General features: G+C 49.5%; 1 protein-coding gene across 2 annotated transcripts; it reads left to right on the forward strand.

The window, feature by feature from the left end:
- Nucleotides 1-1,850: 1,850 nt before the first annotated feature.
- On the forward strand, nucleotides 1,851-15,920 carry LOC149331447 (uncharacterized). Of its 2 annotated transcripts, none has more exons than XM_089555503.1 (4): nucleotides 1,851-1,923; nucleotides 9,210-9,409; nucleotides 11,978-12,058; nucleotides 14,871-15,920. In XM_089555503.1, the coding sequence occupies exons 1-4, from the start codon at nucleotides 1,899-1,901 to the stop codon at nucleotides 14,958-14,960; spliced, it is 396 nt and encodes a 131-aa protein (XP_089411629.1). In that variant the 5' UTR covers nucleotides 1,851-1,898; the 3' UTR covers nucleotides 14,961-15,920. The 2 variants fall into 2 exon arrangements, with proteins under 2 accessions (XP_089411629.1, XP_089411628.1); XM_089555502.1 differs by lacking the exon at nucleotides 1,851-1,923 and adding an exon at nucleotides 5,499-5,647.
- Nucleotides 15,921-18,091: the final 2,171 nt, after the last annotated feature.

Here is an 18,091-nt window from a genome sequence, read left to right on the forward strand (position 1 = left end):
GACTTGCAGCTTTTAATATCAGTTTTAATATCAGTTGATAACCCTACTCATGCTGGACACATCGTGGAGAAGGAGCACATGATTAATTTCCCAAATTTAAAAAAAAACTGCGCCGCAGAAACTCATATTTTCAGCGGTCGTAGTCCGCGAACTGCCGAAGCTTCACAGACGGTGTTTCAGCAGAAAGGCAAAATTAAGCGTCATAGCTGCCTTATTTACGCGGCAGAACGGTCGAGCAAATACTGTCATGCGCTCGCAGAACGAACGTACGGCATATCTAGCGAGAATGCTTTGACTGCAGCATCGTAGTTAAGCTAGCTAAACAACCAGACACGTTTAATAACTCACCTCTCCAAAAACGGCACTTCGGCCATCGCGGCCGCACCCTCAGCACGGCTCTTGCGCTCGCCCGCTTACCAAGAAGTTGCACCCTCCATAGATTTGCATGCTTTAATTCCTTGCCCTGTTGGCAAATTTAACCGTGCACAATGTAGGCCTTGATATCGCTGAATTCAACGCGCGGCAGCAGTCCTGTGCGTCGCACACCACGCCGGAGCCTCCGCATTCCTACGGGTCGACGTTTCCACGAAGTGGAATCTTTTAAGCGTGCCCGCTCTTTTCTGTTTCGCGCAGTTCGCGGCGTACCCATCCAGTCACGCGGGTCGGACAGGATTTATCTGCGGCGAGACGCGAAATAGACTCACATTTCACAGGTCACCAGCGAGTTAAAGGGGCCCAGAAACACAATCTTAGTTAACTGTTTTGCCTGTTGATTGCATACAGTGAGTTATAATGGTGCTATTAGCGTCGGTAATACCTCGTATATTCCGTTTTTTAATATTTTAATGTCCTCCCAAAAACAACTTCATGGCTGTGATGGTGTCGCCACACAGTGGCGGGTTTTTAGCAGCGGATATGACATCACCTGGCGCGATCTTGATTGGACAAAGAGTAAATATACTGCAAATTCTGTGAATAAATAGAGACACATTTTGTCACCTGTCTGCGTTTTATATTAGATCAACGAAAACAACTTGTTTGTCTTGGATAAATGCCCTGCAAAGCAAGTAAAATAAAAATACACCACCAGGGGCGCTCTGGCATGGAAACGACGCTGCCAGTCTCAGCAAGAACGAGTTACAGAGAGTAGGCAACCATGGAGTACAAACTTCCGCGACGTGCTCTGGCTGGCTGTTTTGATTGGTTGCGCCAGGTGCCGTCATTGGGAGAGCGAAATAGGAGTGGGAAGCCCCGCCAAAATCGAGTTCAGGGCAGCGTTTTGTTTGCTTGTATTTTGAAATTTCTTCACTGAATAACTCCCGTTCCTGTGCATCGATTCCTGTAATTCTTTTTAAGTCAGCATCTGTGTGACATAAAGAACCCACCTGAAGTATAGCCGGTATCCCCCCAAGCTGTGTTTCACAGCCCCTTTAAGTGCTGCGGTGGCCGCCACCAATATGGCGCATGCCTCGCCGGCCGCTAGCGCCCCTTGCGGATGACGTCATACACTGTCGAATGCCGCACAAAACATGCGCAAAACTATTCGCAAATCGCGAGCGGGGCCCGCATGAAGCGTTTCTCCAGACGATTCGTCGACTTCGGCGCGAAAAAGTTTCGACGCCGTCTACGCGACCCGCTGAACGATGCCACTCGTAGTGGTACGCACGGCCCGCACCTGGACAGATTTATCGAAGATATATCCGCCGTACTCCAACCTCATCGTAGCACGCGGTCAGATGCGCTGCGTTTCTCAGGTGCGTGTGCAGTTTATTTTCGTTTCGCTGTGTGGTCGCGAATAGTGTCCGGACTTACATGTGCACTCATTCTCCTTCACAAGACTCCGAAGTGATCCGGTGAAGCCATATAGTAGCTGAGCCCAAGGCCTGTACCCGTTTCGGATGACATCCCTGATTGATGGTATAGGTAAGCCCGTTTGCATGCGATATTTGCGGCCTACGTCACCTATGGTTATAAGCTATATAACGAAGCAATATGTCTATAACGAAGTCGTGGTTGCATTCCCATTTCCTTATTACTATATCAGTCCGAAACCAGCAAAGCAGTGCATGCCGCTCATATGAAAAACGTAAAGGCCATGAAATGAGCCAGTAGAGAATAAATATTTTAATGAATCTTTGTCGTTCAAGAACCTTTACCCCGCCGCGGTGGCTCAGTGGTTACGGCACTCGGCTGCTGGCCCGAAAGACGCGGGTTCGATCCCGTCCGCGGCGGCTGAATTTCGATGAAGGCGAAATTCTAGAGGCCCGTGTACTGTGCGATGTCAGTGCACGTTAAAGAACCCCAGGTGGTCGAAATTTCCGGAGCCCTTCACTACGGCGTCCCTCATAGCCTGAGTTACTTTGGGACGTTAAACCCCAATAAACCAAACCAAACTTTACATTTTTGTACATATGCAACGGCCAGGGAAAAATGCGCTGTCCGTTCCAGTGTACTGCGCAGCAGCAGCTGTCACCGAAATTTTAGTCGCAACAGCGAGCTCATGTGTACACGATAAGGTCTGAAAAATATACGTTATAGAATTGCGAAGACAAAATGGGGTATTAGAAATTCGAAGTTACAACTTGATAAAGGACAAAAAAGTATCTCTGGAAACAAAGTTACTGTATGTTACACAAAACCTCGCAACACGTATTATCTGTACGTATCTAAGCAAAAGACACTCATATAACGCGTCAAACAAGGAAAATAAACATCTTGCGCGATCACATATAGTAAATTTTACACACAGAAAGACAGACAATCCAGGCAAGAACAAAACTATGATAGCAGAAGTCGCGGTCGGTGACAGTTCGAAAAAATTTCAGCAGGGAAGGGGGGGGGGGGGGGGGGCTGCAGGTGGCTGCAGCCCCATGAGCCCCCCTGGCGCTGACGGACACCATTTGAGGCATGCAGCATAGTAAAGAACTTGATCTAAATTAACGAGTCTTTGTAACATCGTAAAGGCCCTCTACCACGAGTCTGCGATCCTATGCTCAGGAATCTCAGCTGCAGTAACACAAGGAATTTTACTCACGACGATAGTTGCGGGGTAGCGACAGGTTAATCTACGTGTAAATGCGATTGCAGCATACTTTGGCGTTTTTAACCCGACGCTTGGCGATGCAGATGGCTGAAATATTATAACTAGAAGGCACGTACCGTTGTAGTCTTGAGCTCACGTAGACACGTGTACTCACTGCCCACATGAATGTCGTTAGCATTGTGCTGATGTAGTAGGCGCACCCTGGAAGCTCGTCCGCAAGTGCATTCAGGTCAGCGTTAGGTAAGGTGCGCCCTGGGTCTCCTCCCAGTGGAACGTCACGACAAATCTGGTGATGACCACTCTCGCCATCAACCGTCGACATGCAAAGGCCATGCTGTACGACGCACAGGCAAAGCCGCCGACGCCCAAGTCGTCAATGGCATCAAGAACGGCGTCATATGGGTGTCGTGAGCGTCTTTGAGGCCCAAAAGGGCTGCCTCTATACGAATCATCTGCGACTTTTTTTCTTGTTCGACTGTGAATGCAAGGCCGGTGATGCTGTCGATCGAAGAACGTCGACCCGCGCCGAAACCCATTCGTCAAGTCCGTATAAAAGTCCTCGGAACTATTAAAACCCGTATCCGCCTGCATTCGCTCAATTATTAAGGCGAAAGCCTTTAATGGCTCATGCTCGCAGTGTCCGGCCTTGCGCTGGAATCGTGCCAGCTGTGGTAGAGTGTACTAGAATAGCTGTGGCCTCTCCACCGCGCGGCGGCGCGACCTCCTCCCCTCCTTAGCAACCGGCACGCCGGTAGGAGGCGCAGCTGTGAATAGCAACCGTGACGTCACACAGTCACGAATTTTAACGAGTGCCGATTCTGTTTATGTATTTGAAATGACTTGCGGAATGCTATATCTGAAGATTCCAATGCGGAGGCCCCCATCCAGGCATTGATTGTACAAGTCAACCAGGGCAGTCCGAGCCACGGCAGGATTTTCGTGTTCCGAAAGCTTTTCTGCGCACCTGTACATTGGACTTTTTCATGTTCACGCACGCTTATAACTTTGCAATAAACACTTGCTGCCGCAACGACTACCGGTACAGGTGAACGCGTATACATGTTCGCTTGTATACATATATATACGATTACTTGCCCCGGAAGGCGGCCGCTAACTGTACCGGACCGGAAAGGTTTGGTTTGGTTTATGGGGTTTCCCAAAGCGACTCAGGCTATGAGAGACGCCGTAGTGAAGGGCTCCGGAAATTTCGACCACCTGGGGTTCTTTAGCGTGCACTGACATCGCACAGTACACGGGCCTCTAGAATTTCTCCTCCAAATAAATTCAACCGCCGCGGCCGGCATCGAACCCGCGTCTTTCGGGTCAGCCGCCAAGCACCATAACCACTGAGCCACCGCGGCGGCGGACCGGAAAGGATTAAAACCCGAACACTCGTATTGTATTCACGGAGTGTGTATAGCAACTTAAATGAATGACCCTTGGTTAAGTCCACTCTTCGCGGTATGGTAATATAGCTGCTGACAACTATGTTCTGTTCGTATTCACGGAATCACGTTCGAAACAAGCGACATAAACGCTCAGTACAGTAAGGAAAACAGCACACACACGCACCTCTGACCCAGTAAATGAAGTCTTATAGACATTTGTACTTGCTGCTTTTTCATCCTGAAACAAGGTGTTTGTGTGTCGTTTTCCTTGCTGCCGTGACTGTTTTTGTTCCTCGCTGCAGGGTGAAAAAGAAAGCCTAAATATTCACCTTAGAACTTGTTGCTGAGCTAGTTGGCACATGGTTTTTGGTCATCGCGCCCGTTTTATGTTGCGCCTTCTTACGAATAAAGAACTACATATTCTAAATATTCACAGCGTTTGATTTCGGCCGGATATGTTATGTAAAAAGACGGCAGGCAACATTGCTATGTCTGCTATCTCGCCATTGTTTCCTTCCGATACGTCGCCATATTTATAACTTGATTGCCTGTATAATTTTAATGTGCTGCTTAAATATTTGCAAACGAGTTACTTCGATTTTAATCTGTTCTCCTCGTGGAGCGACGAAAATCGGGGTCTTGTATGCCTTCGAGTTGAGCACACTGCACGAGTTATTCCCATTTCAATAATGCAAAGCCTGGCGCTTTGCTTCTCCAAGTCGGTGCCGAGCGATCGATCGAAGCGCAGCTTAATTCTGCACGGGGCGCGACATTCCTGCAGCGATACCTCCATAGCGTGAGTGCGCGCCTAGACTCAGGCGACCCGCTGACCGCATCGACTAGGCGCACTTGGCGTGAAAGTATAGCACGCGGGAGAGGGTTGGGCGTCGCCGCGGTGGACGTCGATCGCCCGCCGATGCATCGACCTGCTTCGTCCAGAGCGCCGGCTGCAAACACGCGTTTCTCGCCCGCTTCGTGCGTCCTAGCAACCGAATCGACACGCGCGCTAGTCGATGAGCAAAATGCGCCTCGTGCATCTGACGACGGCGGGGCAGTTCGAAGAAGAGTGCCCCACTGTCACGCCACGCTCGGGAGCGTATAGCTCGTCCCTTCTTGCAAGCCCGAAAGTCATGCGACATAACCCGCGAGACATCGCCCGGATCGACCATGAGGGAATCTGAGTGCGCCGATCAGCTGCAAGGAGCAGTGCAACACTGTACGTCCTTTGCTTCAAACTCGCATTGACGCTGCGCTGAGAGCACACTTTAGCGGCAGACTTCTTTGTATGCTACTTTGCGAAACCCAAATTCAAATTCAAAACTCCAAACGTTTCCCGCAAATTAGGAGACCGAGGCGCCATCTACTAGCTGCAGTATTAACTACTTTAAGCGTCAAGACTGCAACTTTTTATATAGTGACGCGGCAGTACAAGTTCTCGCAGTTTTGAGCCGTTTTGTGTCGTATTTAAAGCATTGGGCCTATGTGGTAGGACTTTGAGAAGAGCTGCAACTGGTATTACGGGCTCTGACCTATAGCGAAGCTCCCGATCGTTGGCCTCAAGAGGTCAAACGTCGCCGCTCATCTGTTCGGTTCGCTCTGCACTGTAGCGCGTGTATTCAACAGGTGCACGATCGGTCGCGGACTCGCGGTTGTTGACCGAGACAGCTGCAGCGGCTGAGTCTCTCTTGGAGCCGAAAATTCAATAATTTTTTTTGTTTTGAACGCAAGGGCATTTCCTGGAATGACTTCACGCGTTTCCGAGGCATGTTTGCGCCCCAAGTAGACACGGAACAAGGCAGTCATATAGGATGCAGTACATACTGAGCGTTGCATCGAATCACGCCGCTAATATTCAAACATAGGTTCAGGAGGTACAAAATAGCTTTTGCGACGTACAGTGTTGGCCGGCGTCAGAAAACAGGTGAATCATGTTGACGAACTGAATTAGCTATAGCTTATTAACTGATTAAAGCTGATCGAATAAATTATGACCGTTAACTTTTTAACTATTACAGTTAAGACGCCTGGTTGCAATTAGAGATTTTAGCTGTCCATTGGTTATCGTCATATCGGTTCTTAGAGTTCGAAACCGCGATTACCCTCGGCACTGAGGCTCAGTAAAATGTGGCCATCTCATGCGCAATTCGAAAACCGCGCGGCTTTGACGCCTTCATGAAGGGCAACGCCCACCAGTACACGTCACTTCGCAGCGAATTGTCACGTGACCTAGCCTTGGCCAACCTAGGCTTGAGCAGCGAGCAGCGCAGTTCAGTCGGGGTAGAAAAGGTCACGACTCGCGTGGCACGTGCAATGGGAGTGACGTCACTGACATGTACTGGTGGGCGTTGCTGTCAGCGCTTCAAAGCTGGAAGGTTTTGGATGGCATGCGAGGTGGCCAAAATTTGCTGTCACAATGCCAAGGGTAATTGCATTTTCCAGACTCTAAAAACCGATATGGATATATACTAATGGCCAGCTACAAGCCTCTAATTGCATGCCAGGCACCTAACAGTTATACTAAGTTAACTATTAGAATTTAATTAACCAGTTGACCAGTTAACGTTATTCACCTGTTTTCTGACGCCGGCCAACAGTGGTATTACAATATCGCAAAAGCGATATTTGCATCTCAAGCTATTTTTAAAAATTAGTGGCAGGTTTTGCTGGAACATCGCGCATAAAAATTGACAAGCTGTTGAATTGAGCGACGACATGCGATGATACTTGCAGGCTCGAAGCTGGTTTTCGGAAAGAAAGACGCAGTAATTGTCTTGGGTTCCGGAAAAAAAAAAAAACGCCCCTTAAAAAGCGTCCCCGGAACATACGCCCCAGAAAAAAGGCCTCCCCGGCAAAAATGTCCCCATTTTCGAATTGGAAAAAAATATCCCCAAACGGGTGCCATGAAACGTCTCGTAACACGCAATGATTTCAGCATCGGTCTTGCATGTGGGAGATGCCACTAGTGGGCTTATACCCCATGAGTTAGTTTTAAGTTGTTTAACGGTGGAGCGAATCAATGATTCGTAAACACAACGGTATGGTCAACGCAAGGCAAGTGTGAGTGTGCTTTATCTCTCAAGGCTGGGAACAACACTAGATGGGGAGGGCATCTTGATACACAGACTAGATACTAGCTAAATACGTGCAATGCAGGGCGTCGTATTAGGTTAATGATAGCATGCAACAAACACTGCGCATGGCCTGTACAGTATCATCGAGCTATCACATGAGCCCAATCAACATTTAGTAGCTGGTAGCTCAGCGCCTACGAGCTGCACCTGCAGAAAGCAGCTTCCCGCTTGGTCGAATTTCGATGGAGGCGAAATTCTAGAGGCCCGTGCGCTGTGCGATGTCAGTGCACGTTAAAGAACCCCGGGTGGTCGAAATTTCCGGAGCCCTTCACTACGGCGTCCCGCATAGCCTGAGTCGCTTCGGGACGTTAAACCCAAATAAACCATAAACCATAAGTTTGCAGCAGCGATTGGAATCTAAGTGTACGGTTTAGCAGATGTGGTGTAACGGTATGCAGAGCGCTACAAGTTGGATACTTGTCCCGGTATTGATTTAAACACTGTGGTATTTATTTTCAGAAAGGAGGCTGCATGACCATGATGTGGTCTGGTACTACAAAATACTTCATGCTTACATCTATGCTCATATTCAAGGAACAGTCTAGTATAGAGGGCACTTTTTTGTCAACTGGGTTCCGGAAGAAATTATTATTATTGTGTAACTTTTCATTTGGGAACATTTTTTCCTAGAGGGCGCTTCCTCGGGGGACATTTTCTCCGGGGACATATCTTCCGTGGACGTTTTTTCCGGGAACATTTTTTCCTACACCCAATTATCTCACTTCTCAGTGGTTAGGAGCTCTGCTACTGAGCCGGAGGGCACGGGTTCAAACCCGCCGCGGAGGCCGTGTTTCGATGGGGGCAAAGCGCAAAAGGCATCCATGTGCTGTGCGACGTCAGTGCACGTTTAAGATCCCCAGGTGGTCGAAATAGACATGCCTAAAAAGGCGGCACCCGCAGAATACCGCCGCACAATGTCCTGCGCGACAGCTGAGGCTTCGACTGAATCAGATCTTTTCTCGTAACGTTTGGCGCTAATGAAGGGTCGGTTTTATTCTACGCATTTTTCTATCACCTGAGCATGGCCTGTTGTCGAATATCCGTTGGCGGTTATGACCATACGTGGATAAAGGGGTTGTGGAGACATGGGAGATTTCGTTAAGTAGCACTTGTGTCGAACAGCCTTTCCTAAGGCCGACCTGGTCCCAGGAGCGAATTTATGGCGCTGGTGGTAAACGGAAAGTCCGGTCCCCCCCCCCGCGCCCCCCAAAGCGAGAAATTTTACGTAGAAAAACCATGCTGAATCCCATTTTTTGGACGAAAAAAAAATCCAAAAAATACGTGGTTCAAATGGGACCCCCTCCTTTTACCGCCACCTCCAAACCATAAATCCACCCCTGCCTGGTCTTTTGAGTGCTCTGATTCTGTTAGCGATTATCTTATTGAATACTTTGCAACTGTGTCCAAAACGAGCCTCAGGAACATGGAGAGCTCTCTCTCCCTATCAGTGCTAATGTGTTGCCCCCCTCCCAGCTGTGGTCCATGGAACAGCAGTTCTCAGAACAGGTTTTAATGCTACGAACTCCGTTGCCATGGTAATCAGCGCAGCGAGAGACGCGCAACGTGTGAAACTACCGTGTCAGTGGGGTCGGTTCGCGGGATTTCCGTGGGCGCACAGCTGATGGGGAATGCCCCCCGGCGGCGCAGCGCGTCGGCCACGCGACCCGCAGACATCGACCGGAGCCGCCGTGATGGGCTGCGGGGCGGCCAAGGCAGCGGAGATGCCGAAGCAGCCGTCGCAGCAGCAGCAGCAGTCCCACCAGGAGGTGCCGCGAGCCGTGGCCTTCGACGTCCCGCTGGGCGATGCGCCTCCGGCTGCAGCGGCGCCGCCGCCGGAGCGCTTCCAGGTGAGCGGCCGGATGATGAACCAGCCCAGCTGATTTATAGAGCAGAGCCGCGCGTAGTTGAAGGCAGCGCAAGGAGCGGCTGAAGGGAAAGTGTGAAGGGTGTTAGATGATATTTGCTTACCTGCCGGGCAACTTTTGACTGGGGGATGGAACTGAAAATTTCGCAGATTGGCCGTTATAGGGAAATGTATTCCCGTCGATTGCATTTCCGATTGGTGACGAATTACCGCGCCTTTCTTCCGCTCTTAGTCATTTGTTGTTGTTGTGGTTGCCTTAGTGGTATGGCACATACCTACGACGGAGGATAGGCCAGGGTTCAGTGCGGAGAGCCAAAAGAAGAGGGTAAAGCGGTGCCAAGCTATAATTGTTTAGCTTTGGGTAAAAATTCTTTATTCTATCATTTATTCCTTTTATTCTGTCGATGTTGTCTTCTTCGTCAACCACTTCTTCCAAACGCACCTGGATAACAGTGCTGCTCAGGCGAGTTTGGACCTGAACTGCTTTCCAGTCGAGGTCCTCAGTGCGGAATCAAAAGCGCGATGACATGCAAAACAGGCGTGCAATCCTTTTATTTCTGCATCCAAACGTCGCATTCCAATGAAAGTTTGGAATGCGCCCTCTTTCCCGGGAGCACGACACAGTACTCGGTACAGTACCTACCTTTCGGTTTGGTTTGGTTTATGGGGTTTAACGTCCCAAAGCGACTAAGGCTATGAGAGACGCCGTAGTGAAGGGCTCCGGAAATTTCGACCACCTGGGGTTCTTTAACATGCACTGACATCGCACAGTACACGGGCCTCTAGAATTTCTCCTCCAAAGAAATTCACCCGCCGCGGCCGGGATCGAACCCGCGTCTTTCGGGTCAGCAGACGAGCACCATAACCACTGAGCCACCACGGGGGAAGTACTTACCTTTCAACGGCAACTACATTTTCACTACCAGAGCGCTGTGGTCTGCTTGCCGTCAAGGAGACCTTTTTGCCGGACTGCGTGCCCATATGTTCCTTTTAGTAAGAAAGCAGTGCTTTAGCGTCAGCCCCCCCCCCCCCCCCCCTCCTCCTGGAAATCTGGCGTCTGTTGAAATACAGCCTTCAGCCCAAGCAAGAAGACTTTACCCTTCAGAAGCACCACACACCGCACCCCCCTAAATACGGGGCTACCCAACCACCCACCGCTACCTTCTTCGACCAACTTTCGCCCACCTCACCCCCCAGAAAAATTCTCCCGCGTGTGTGAAGCCTCGGCTAGCAAAAGCATTCGTTAGAGCAAAAACATCAAACTTATAATCGAGCGTAAATTCAGCCGCTTTCACAGAATTGCCGCTTCAGGTGTCCGATCGTCCCGTAATTGTTTTCGCCTTGACAAACAGTACGTGAGGCAGAACACCCGCGCCCTCGTTCTTTTAGGACGGCATGCACAGGCTAGTGCATTGATGGCGCTATAATTGCAAAGTGCATTATTGCCGGACAGGGGGGAGTGCCATATATGCACTCATGGGAAAAAGTTCATTCCAAACTAGTTTGACATTTTTCCAGGAGCCTCTTGTTGGTGCAAAGTCACATGGATGGGCAGTGGCTCTAATATTCCACGCTTCCTTGATGGAATAAGATCAGTTTTCTCAAGAGGCTACTGAGGGAGAGTCTAGAGAGAGAGAGAAGATAACTGCCACAATTTGCATACTTTGGCGGCCTCCGCTGCTACAAGTAGCGAATTTTGTGCGCCTGACGGCCACTTCCCACTTAGTGTTAGCCAGATCTGTTCGAAGCAATACGGCAGGCCACGAGTTCTGGATGGATGCTTGCCATAACACAGCATAGCGCGGGCGCCTCTCTGCCGTAGGCAAAGCTCATGGCAACCGTTTCGGAAAGCCCGAATAGTATGCTTTATTGCAGTCGGCGGGGAGTGTACCAGCATCTGCCCCCAGCCGCCATGAAAAGTGTGTAGCCGCAGCAATGACCAAAATGCATGCACTTGAAGGGTATAGAACATATATAAAGAACACTTTTCAGCTCAGTTCCAACTCAACGCTGTCGATACGTCCACTCATAATGCACCGCGAAATATGTATATTTTTAAAGCTTGGTCAGGAGAAAACCATTAAGGCCAATTGGGATTTCCAATTAGAACCAACTGTTATGTCCAGTTGATCGCAAGTATGTGTTTGGAACCAACTGAAAGCTCTGGTCGGGACGTTCCAACTGGAAGTGATCGGACATTCCAACTGGAATGCCCACTTGAAATCAATTCCAAATTGATTCTAAATACACAACTAGAACCAACTGGAATTCTAACTGGATCCCATTGGGTTTTTCAATTGAACTCAACGGTTTTTTTCGCCGGGGTAGGCAAGTGGAATGTTCAATTGGTTCCAACTGAAGTTGGAAACCCCGGTTGGACCCAATGGTTTTTTTCTCCTTAATATGTAGCCTTGCGGTCTGTTTGATTTTTGCTTTGAACCAGCGAAAGATGATTTGTGTGAGCGTGCACGTGTGTCATTGCTGAGCGCTCGTGTTATGTCCCTTGAATATTGTGCGCTATGGATCCTCATGAGGTCTGACTCATTTGCAGAGACGCGCCACTGACTCCTCTTCGGTGACCGCCGAGGCGTTGCGTGAGAAGCAGGCCAAGGCCGAGCAGAGGCGCCAGGAGGTAAGGGCTTACCCTGGTCGGAGGAAGACTCCCGAGAATTTTCATGATTCCCCAGGTCGATATGAAGCACACGTCTTAAATACAGAGTGATTATTTTTACCTCTACAGATCTATTAAAGCAGTGTAGACACCTAATTTTGGAGGCATGTTTTCTTCTCTACAATGATCCGGAAGACACTACTATGCGTTATTCACCATGTGGTATCGCCTATGACCGCCAAATAATTTATAATCGAATTTTTCTGTCATGCTGTTTCGGTTTCGGCTTCAACAGCCGAACGATGGCTGTGACCTCAAAGAGAGGTTATAGGTCACCTGAGATATGGAGAAAAAACTGCAATATAATCGCTGCTTCAACATTTCATTTCCCCACAGTGCTGAAGCCAGTCTTCCTCAAAAGCCGGATTGACAACGAATGTATAGAAGCACCGATTATATTGCAGTTTGTCATGCCTCACGTGACCTATAACCTCTCTTCGACGTCTCAACCATCGTTCGGGCTGTTGAAACCGAGACCGAAACAGCACGAGAAAAAAAGTTGATTATAAATTATTTAGCGGTCGTAGCAGGCCACCACGTGGTAATCCGTGTATAATGATGCCTTACACCTCATTACAAAAAAAGAAAACATGCACTGAAGAGTTAGGTGTCTATACTCCTTTAAAAAGTGGCGAAGGGCAGGTATTAGAATGCATCTTGAAACCGCGCAAAAACGACAAGGGACAAGGAAGAAACCAACGAGACAGAGCGCGGTTTCAAGATGCGTTCCAACACTATAGTCACCAACTAGCCCGTCTCTGTTATATGATCAGTTAGCTGCTAACTTCATATGCATATATGTGTGTATGCTGCGCTTGCAGGACACGAGACAAAGATGAATCGGTCGTAGTTGCCTAAGTGCTTACCCACATTTTATTAATTAATTTGAGACTAGTGATTTATCACCGTCCATGCTGCAATCACACAGTTGAAGACTGCTTTTGTTAGTGACTAATCCAGCTTACCTAAGTTGCTAAGTAAAATAGGTGTAGATAGTATTCATCGATTCATTTTCTTCTTCTCGCATATAATTCCAAAACTAGGCGTTCCTAGAATGCCGAAGTACCCTCAATAATAACTTAATAAGGCGTCAAATACTTCACGAGCCCATGACGCGACACCCGGCCGTTGATGATCGCACACCTGTACAGAGCCGCATCCAGTTGCGAGAGATGCAGTTCGAAGAAAGCGTTGAAGTCAAAACGCTTTGACTCATTTGTGCCCCCCCCCCCCCCCCCCATTCTTTCTGACGCAGCGACTAATTCACGAAGTGGTTTGCGGTGGCGCAACGCTCCCGCGAAGTGGCAGGCCATTGGAAAGGCCAATGCCACGGCCGCTCGATTGAAACACACACAACGAGAGCTTTTATCGAGCGGTCTTGCTTATGCGCCCCCACGCAACGCACTCTCCCTATATCGACCCTCGCTCTGTTGCATTTTAAATAATGACGAAAAAAAAGTGCGCGAGCGATAACAACCACGACGCGGAGCTAGCTTTCGGATGACTGAGCCGAGGTGTCACTGCAGGTCACGGAGGGAGGAAAGAACTAAGGAGAGGCGGTTATATCGCATTTTTTGAAGCCGGCTCCCCCTGCGCCCCCCTACATGGCCGCCGTCTCAGCGCGCTTGCGCATGCGCAGCAGACAATGCAGCAGACGACGCTGCTGCGCCCAGCGTTACTATTGGCTGCGCCGTCGGCCAAAGACTCCCAGCAGTCCTTGCGATAGCGCGTGACTTCCGGCACACTTTCTGGCGTGCAGCTCGGATAGCGAGGGACTCTCCTGAGTTTTCCTTCCTCCATGCTGCAGGTGGAATGGTTTACTGGAGTTTTTGTTACTTACCGGTTACGAAACTTGGGTGCAAAATCTGGACATCTCCTGCGACCAGTTTCTTGACTGGCAGGCAGCAACGTCGCTCACATGAGCTTGGGCGTCAGTTATCGGCCACACAATCCGTAACCTTTGAGTAACACTGAAGAATTAGTCTTAGCGCCGTAGTTGTGCGCAACAACTATCTTCTAATATTTAAACCATGGAGCAACGAATCTGTCGAAACACATGAGCAGCTTCACAACTAGTGGAACGCTTATGCCCTATTTGCTTGCAAAACAACTGTTTAACGTAGCGGCTTGGTACCTGAGCTAATTTGCTCAGGCTTTGATATGTTTTTAACAGAACATCACGAACAAAAATATTGAAAAATCACAAATGACACTCCGTTTTCACCTTTGCGCCTTTATCTATCCTTTCCTTGGTTGCGGTCGAGACTTCCCAAAGTTGCGAAACAGCTTGCTTAGACCGAACGATAGCGTGTAAGCTGTAGTCGGATACAACTGAAGAAAGCACCGACTTTTTCCCTTCAAAGGACTCCCTTCCAGCCAATTGCGTCGGCCGACTCTCACGATCCTGCTAGTGTGACAAAGCAGGGAGTGGTAGTTGAAAGGGGATAGCCCCTTGCCTCTATGGTAGGGTATGGACCCCTCTTTCCATTGTGGCGTCGCTCTCTGCATTGTGACGCTAGCAGGGTCATGACATTCGGCCGACGCCACTGGCTGGAAAGGGGTCATTTGACGGGGAAAAGCCGCTGCGTTTCTTAAGTTGTATCCGGCTGTATCAGCGTTGCGATTTACCGATGCGACAGCAGAGCGAATTTGCAACGCTTTCCGGCGCCAGCTCAGCTAGGGCGATACGATGTGACCGCATTCACGTAAACATGGTGCACCGGTGCACAGTGCCTCGGGCAGAGGCAGAGACTGAGGTCTCACTCGCTTACAGGTGCTGGAAGAGCGCATCCGGAACTCGAAGATGTTCTCCGAGAAGGCCACCGCACCGCCGCCAGTAGCGGTGACGCCGAACGACGCCTAGCCGCCGCGTCGCGGGATCTGCACAATCAGCTACGAGGGAACATGTATACACCCCAATTCCCGTTATCCCTTGCCCAACCCAGCCTGACCGTGATGACCTCAAGGGGACGTACAGAGGCGGCGGCCACGAGATGATACTCATCGGCTGGAGCTCCTGCCGATGTATTCAGCACTGGCCGTAATGCTGCGCATTGAACCATGCACGATAACCAGCTGAGGGCCTACAATGGCGGTGTTTCCTCAGCCTGCGCAGTCTGCACGCAGTGCACTCCAGAATTTTGAACAAGGTCCGACGTTTTGCTTGAAGGGACACTAAAGACGATTTTATGCATCGTGCATTTGCTCCAAAACCGTGAAGCTCAGTATCTATAAGCTACTTCCTTATTTTTGTTAAGTTTTGTATAGTATTTATAATATGCTTATAGAAAAGCGTTTTCGAATATGCCGTTTTGTACTTTACCGCTGGAATCACGGATACTTGCGCGGAAGTGTACGCTTGGAATACACTTGTAACGGGCGCATCATCACAGAAAAAGCCGTGGTGGCTTAGTGGTTATGGTGCTCGGCTGTTGACTCGAAGGACGCGGGTTCGATCCCGGCCGCGGCGGTCGCATTTCGATGGAGGTGAGAGGCCCGTGTACTGTGAGATGTCAGAGCTCGTTAAAGGACCCCATACGGTCGAAATTTCCGGAGCCCTCCACTAGGGCGTCCCTAATAGCCTGAGTCCCTTCGGGACGTTAAACCCCATCAACCAAACTAGCATCATCGCAAAGAACGCCTGTTATCGTGCCTTTATTGGTAGCCCGTTGTACCCTCTATGCAACAGGAAAGGGAACAAAATTTGAGCACTAAATTATTGATTTCTGAATAATTATGCGTGGCAAACACTCTTCTACAGGGACTTGAATATTTGGGGGCCGGGTTTTAAAAATTTACTTTGCAAAATCTACTACCCCATTCGAGCTGAAATAACGTTCACAAAGTAGTAAAATGTGGTCTACGTTATCTGATAAGTGATTCAACATCGGTACTTGCCTAGATTTTCCGGAATGGACGGAAAACTGCTCTCGGCGGCGAGCAAAATTTTCGCAGAAGCCAGTCGAGAAGCTGCGTAGACTTGGTGCGCCATCTGTCGAGTGGCGAGGCAACCGCCATCTCCGGCAAGGACGTTGGCGCGCAAACGTTGGGCGCGCATGTTTCGAAGGTGCAGATCGTCTGCTCGACAGATGGCGCACCATGTCAACGCAGCTTCTCGACTCGCTTAGAAGGGAGTCGCAGAACTGCGAAAATTGTGCACGCCGCCGAGAGCAGTTTTCCATCCATTCTAGAAAATCTAGGCAACTACCGATGTTGAATCACTTATCAGATAATGTAGACCACATTTTGCTACTTTGTGAATGTTATTTCATCTCGAATGGGGTAGTAGATTTTGCATAGGAATTTTTTAAAACCCGGCCCCCAAATATTCAAGACCCTGTATATTCACCCTGTATTCCTGTATTCACAACTTGAGTGCAAAAGACAACCAAAAACTTCACACTTTTGTGAAAAATGGTTGTTCCCTTTCGGACTGCACAAGGCCTTAGGTAGTGTGCGCAGGACACTTTTATATCTGTTTATTTTTCTAGCACTCCTAACGTATGTTCTTCCTGGCCCATGAAGACAGGAGCCATTCCTCTATTGGCTTCTATCTACAACCTGTCATTGGCCAAGGCAGACGTCACTTTTTGTTGAAGTTATGAAAGTTGCAGAAAAGTTCCGGTCAGACTGTGTAAGACTGTACTAAGTGTATTCTCTGACTGGGCTCGAAGATAACCACTCCTATCCCCACGAATCTTCATCAGCGTTGTTTCCGACTGCGGCAGCAGGCTTGGATCGAGCCCGCGGTCAACAGCCCGAGGCTGCCGCGGTCTTTCTATGTGGCGCGTGAGGTCTGCAAAGTCTGGTCCCTCGCACGCTCCCTTCCTGGCAATTCTCGCACTGGGCCTGCACCATCCAGCACTACGCTATCCCCCGGGAAAAACAAATGACTACGTCGCTGGACTCTCGTAGCGCTTGTCGCCTGCAGCGGCCACAAGAGGGCGCCAGTGAACACAAGGGACCTGCTATACATTCTTACCATTACTGTCCGTGAGAGCTGATGGAAGGACAGCCACCACCAGCACGACTAAAATGAATGTCGGTGTAATCCTCCTGCATATCAGCGACCTATCTCCCTGTACTTTCACTTTTTGTGCAATATAAAGGGAAACACGCGCACCTGTTTAATAAAACACATTTCGTCAACATCGTCCTGGTCTTTTCTTCACGTTCTCAATCGAACGCTGCATCTACACTATCTACATGCACGATGCAATCCATGGCACCAACCTAAAACATATGGCCTTTCCTGCATCCCGAACTGATATGCGTATGGGGCAGTGTATAATTTCAGCGCGCATACACAGCGCAGTCTACCGGAGGAAGATATCCCATCTTTTCAAATATAATTCTGGGGAGTAAAAGGATGGAAAACACCATTTCCATACTGATACGTCTAGGCGTGTGGCAACGCTACCCACGAAAGCAACGGCGCTCCCACGCGAGTTCTCATGCAGCGGAGCATCCAATGCATTGCACAGGGAGGGTTTACAGTGCACATCCGGGTATACCAGTGGCGACGAATTCTTGATGACTGGCCGGCGCGCGCCAAGCAGAATCTCGTTTTGGAGAGGTGGACGCTTTTGCGGCTGATCACCACTGCCCGGCTCACGCCAAGCATGTACTACGTTACCTTGCTGATAACGCAGGTGGATATACCCCGAGACGAAGATGCAGTTATCGCTATAGGCACGCGCTACTGCGTCCTTATCTCAAGGGTTCTTGTCAAACGTTTGTAGCTTGCCGCTACCGTGGGCGGGCGGAGCGCTGCCGAGAGGCGTTCGCCGGTGCCAAGGTTGCATCGAGCAAGGAGACGTCTCGTCTTCTCCAGGTCTCAAGCCCCTTGATGAACTTGAGGAGCTTTGTCGAGGTCTTGCTCATAGCTACCTCTTGCGAAAGCACGGTGGACGGACAGATAGATGCCGAAAAGAGCACCCCCTTGGAGCGGGGTGATATCGGGTGCTACCAGCGTACCTTTGTACAGTATTGAAA

The sequence above is a fragment of the Amblyomma mixtum genome, chromosome 8 (genome assembly GCF_055824585.1).
Source record: "Amblyomma mixtum isolate Tamu chromosome 8, ASM5582458v1, whole genome shotgun sequence".
NCBI lineage: Eukaryota > Metazoa > Arthropoda > Arachnida > Ixodida > Ixodidae > Amblyomma > Amblyomma mixtum.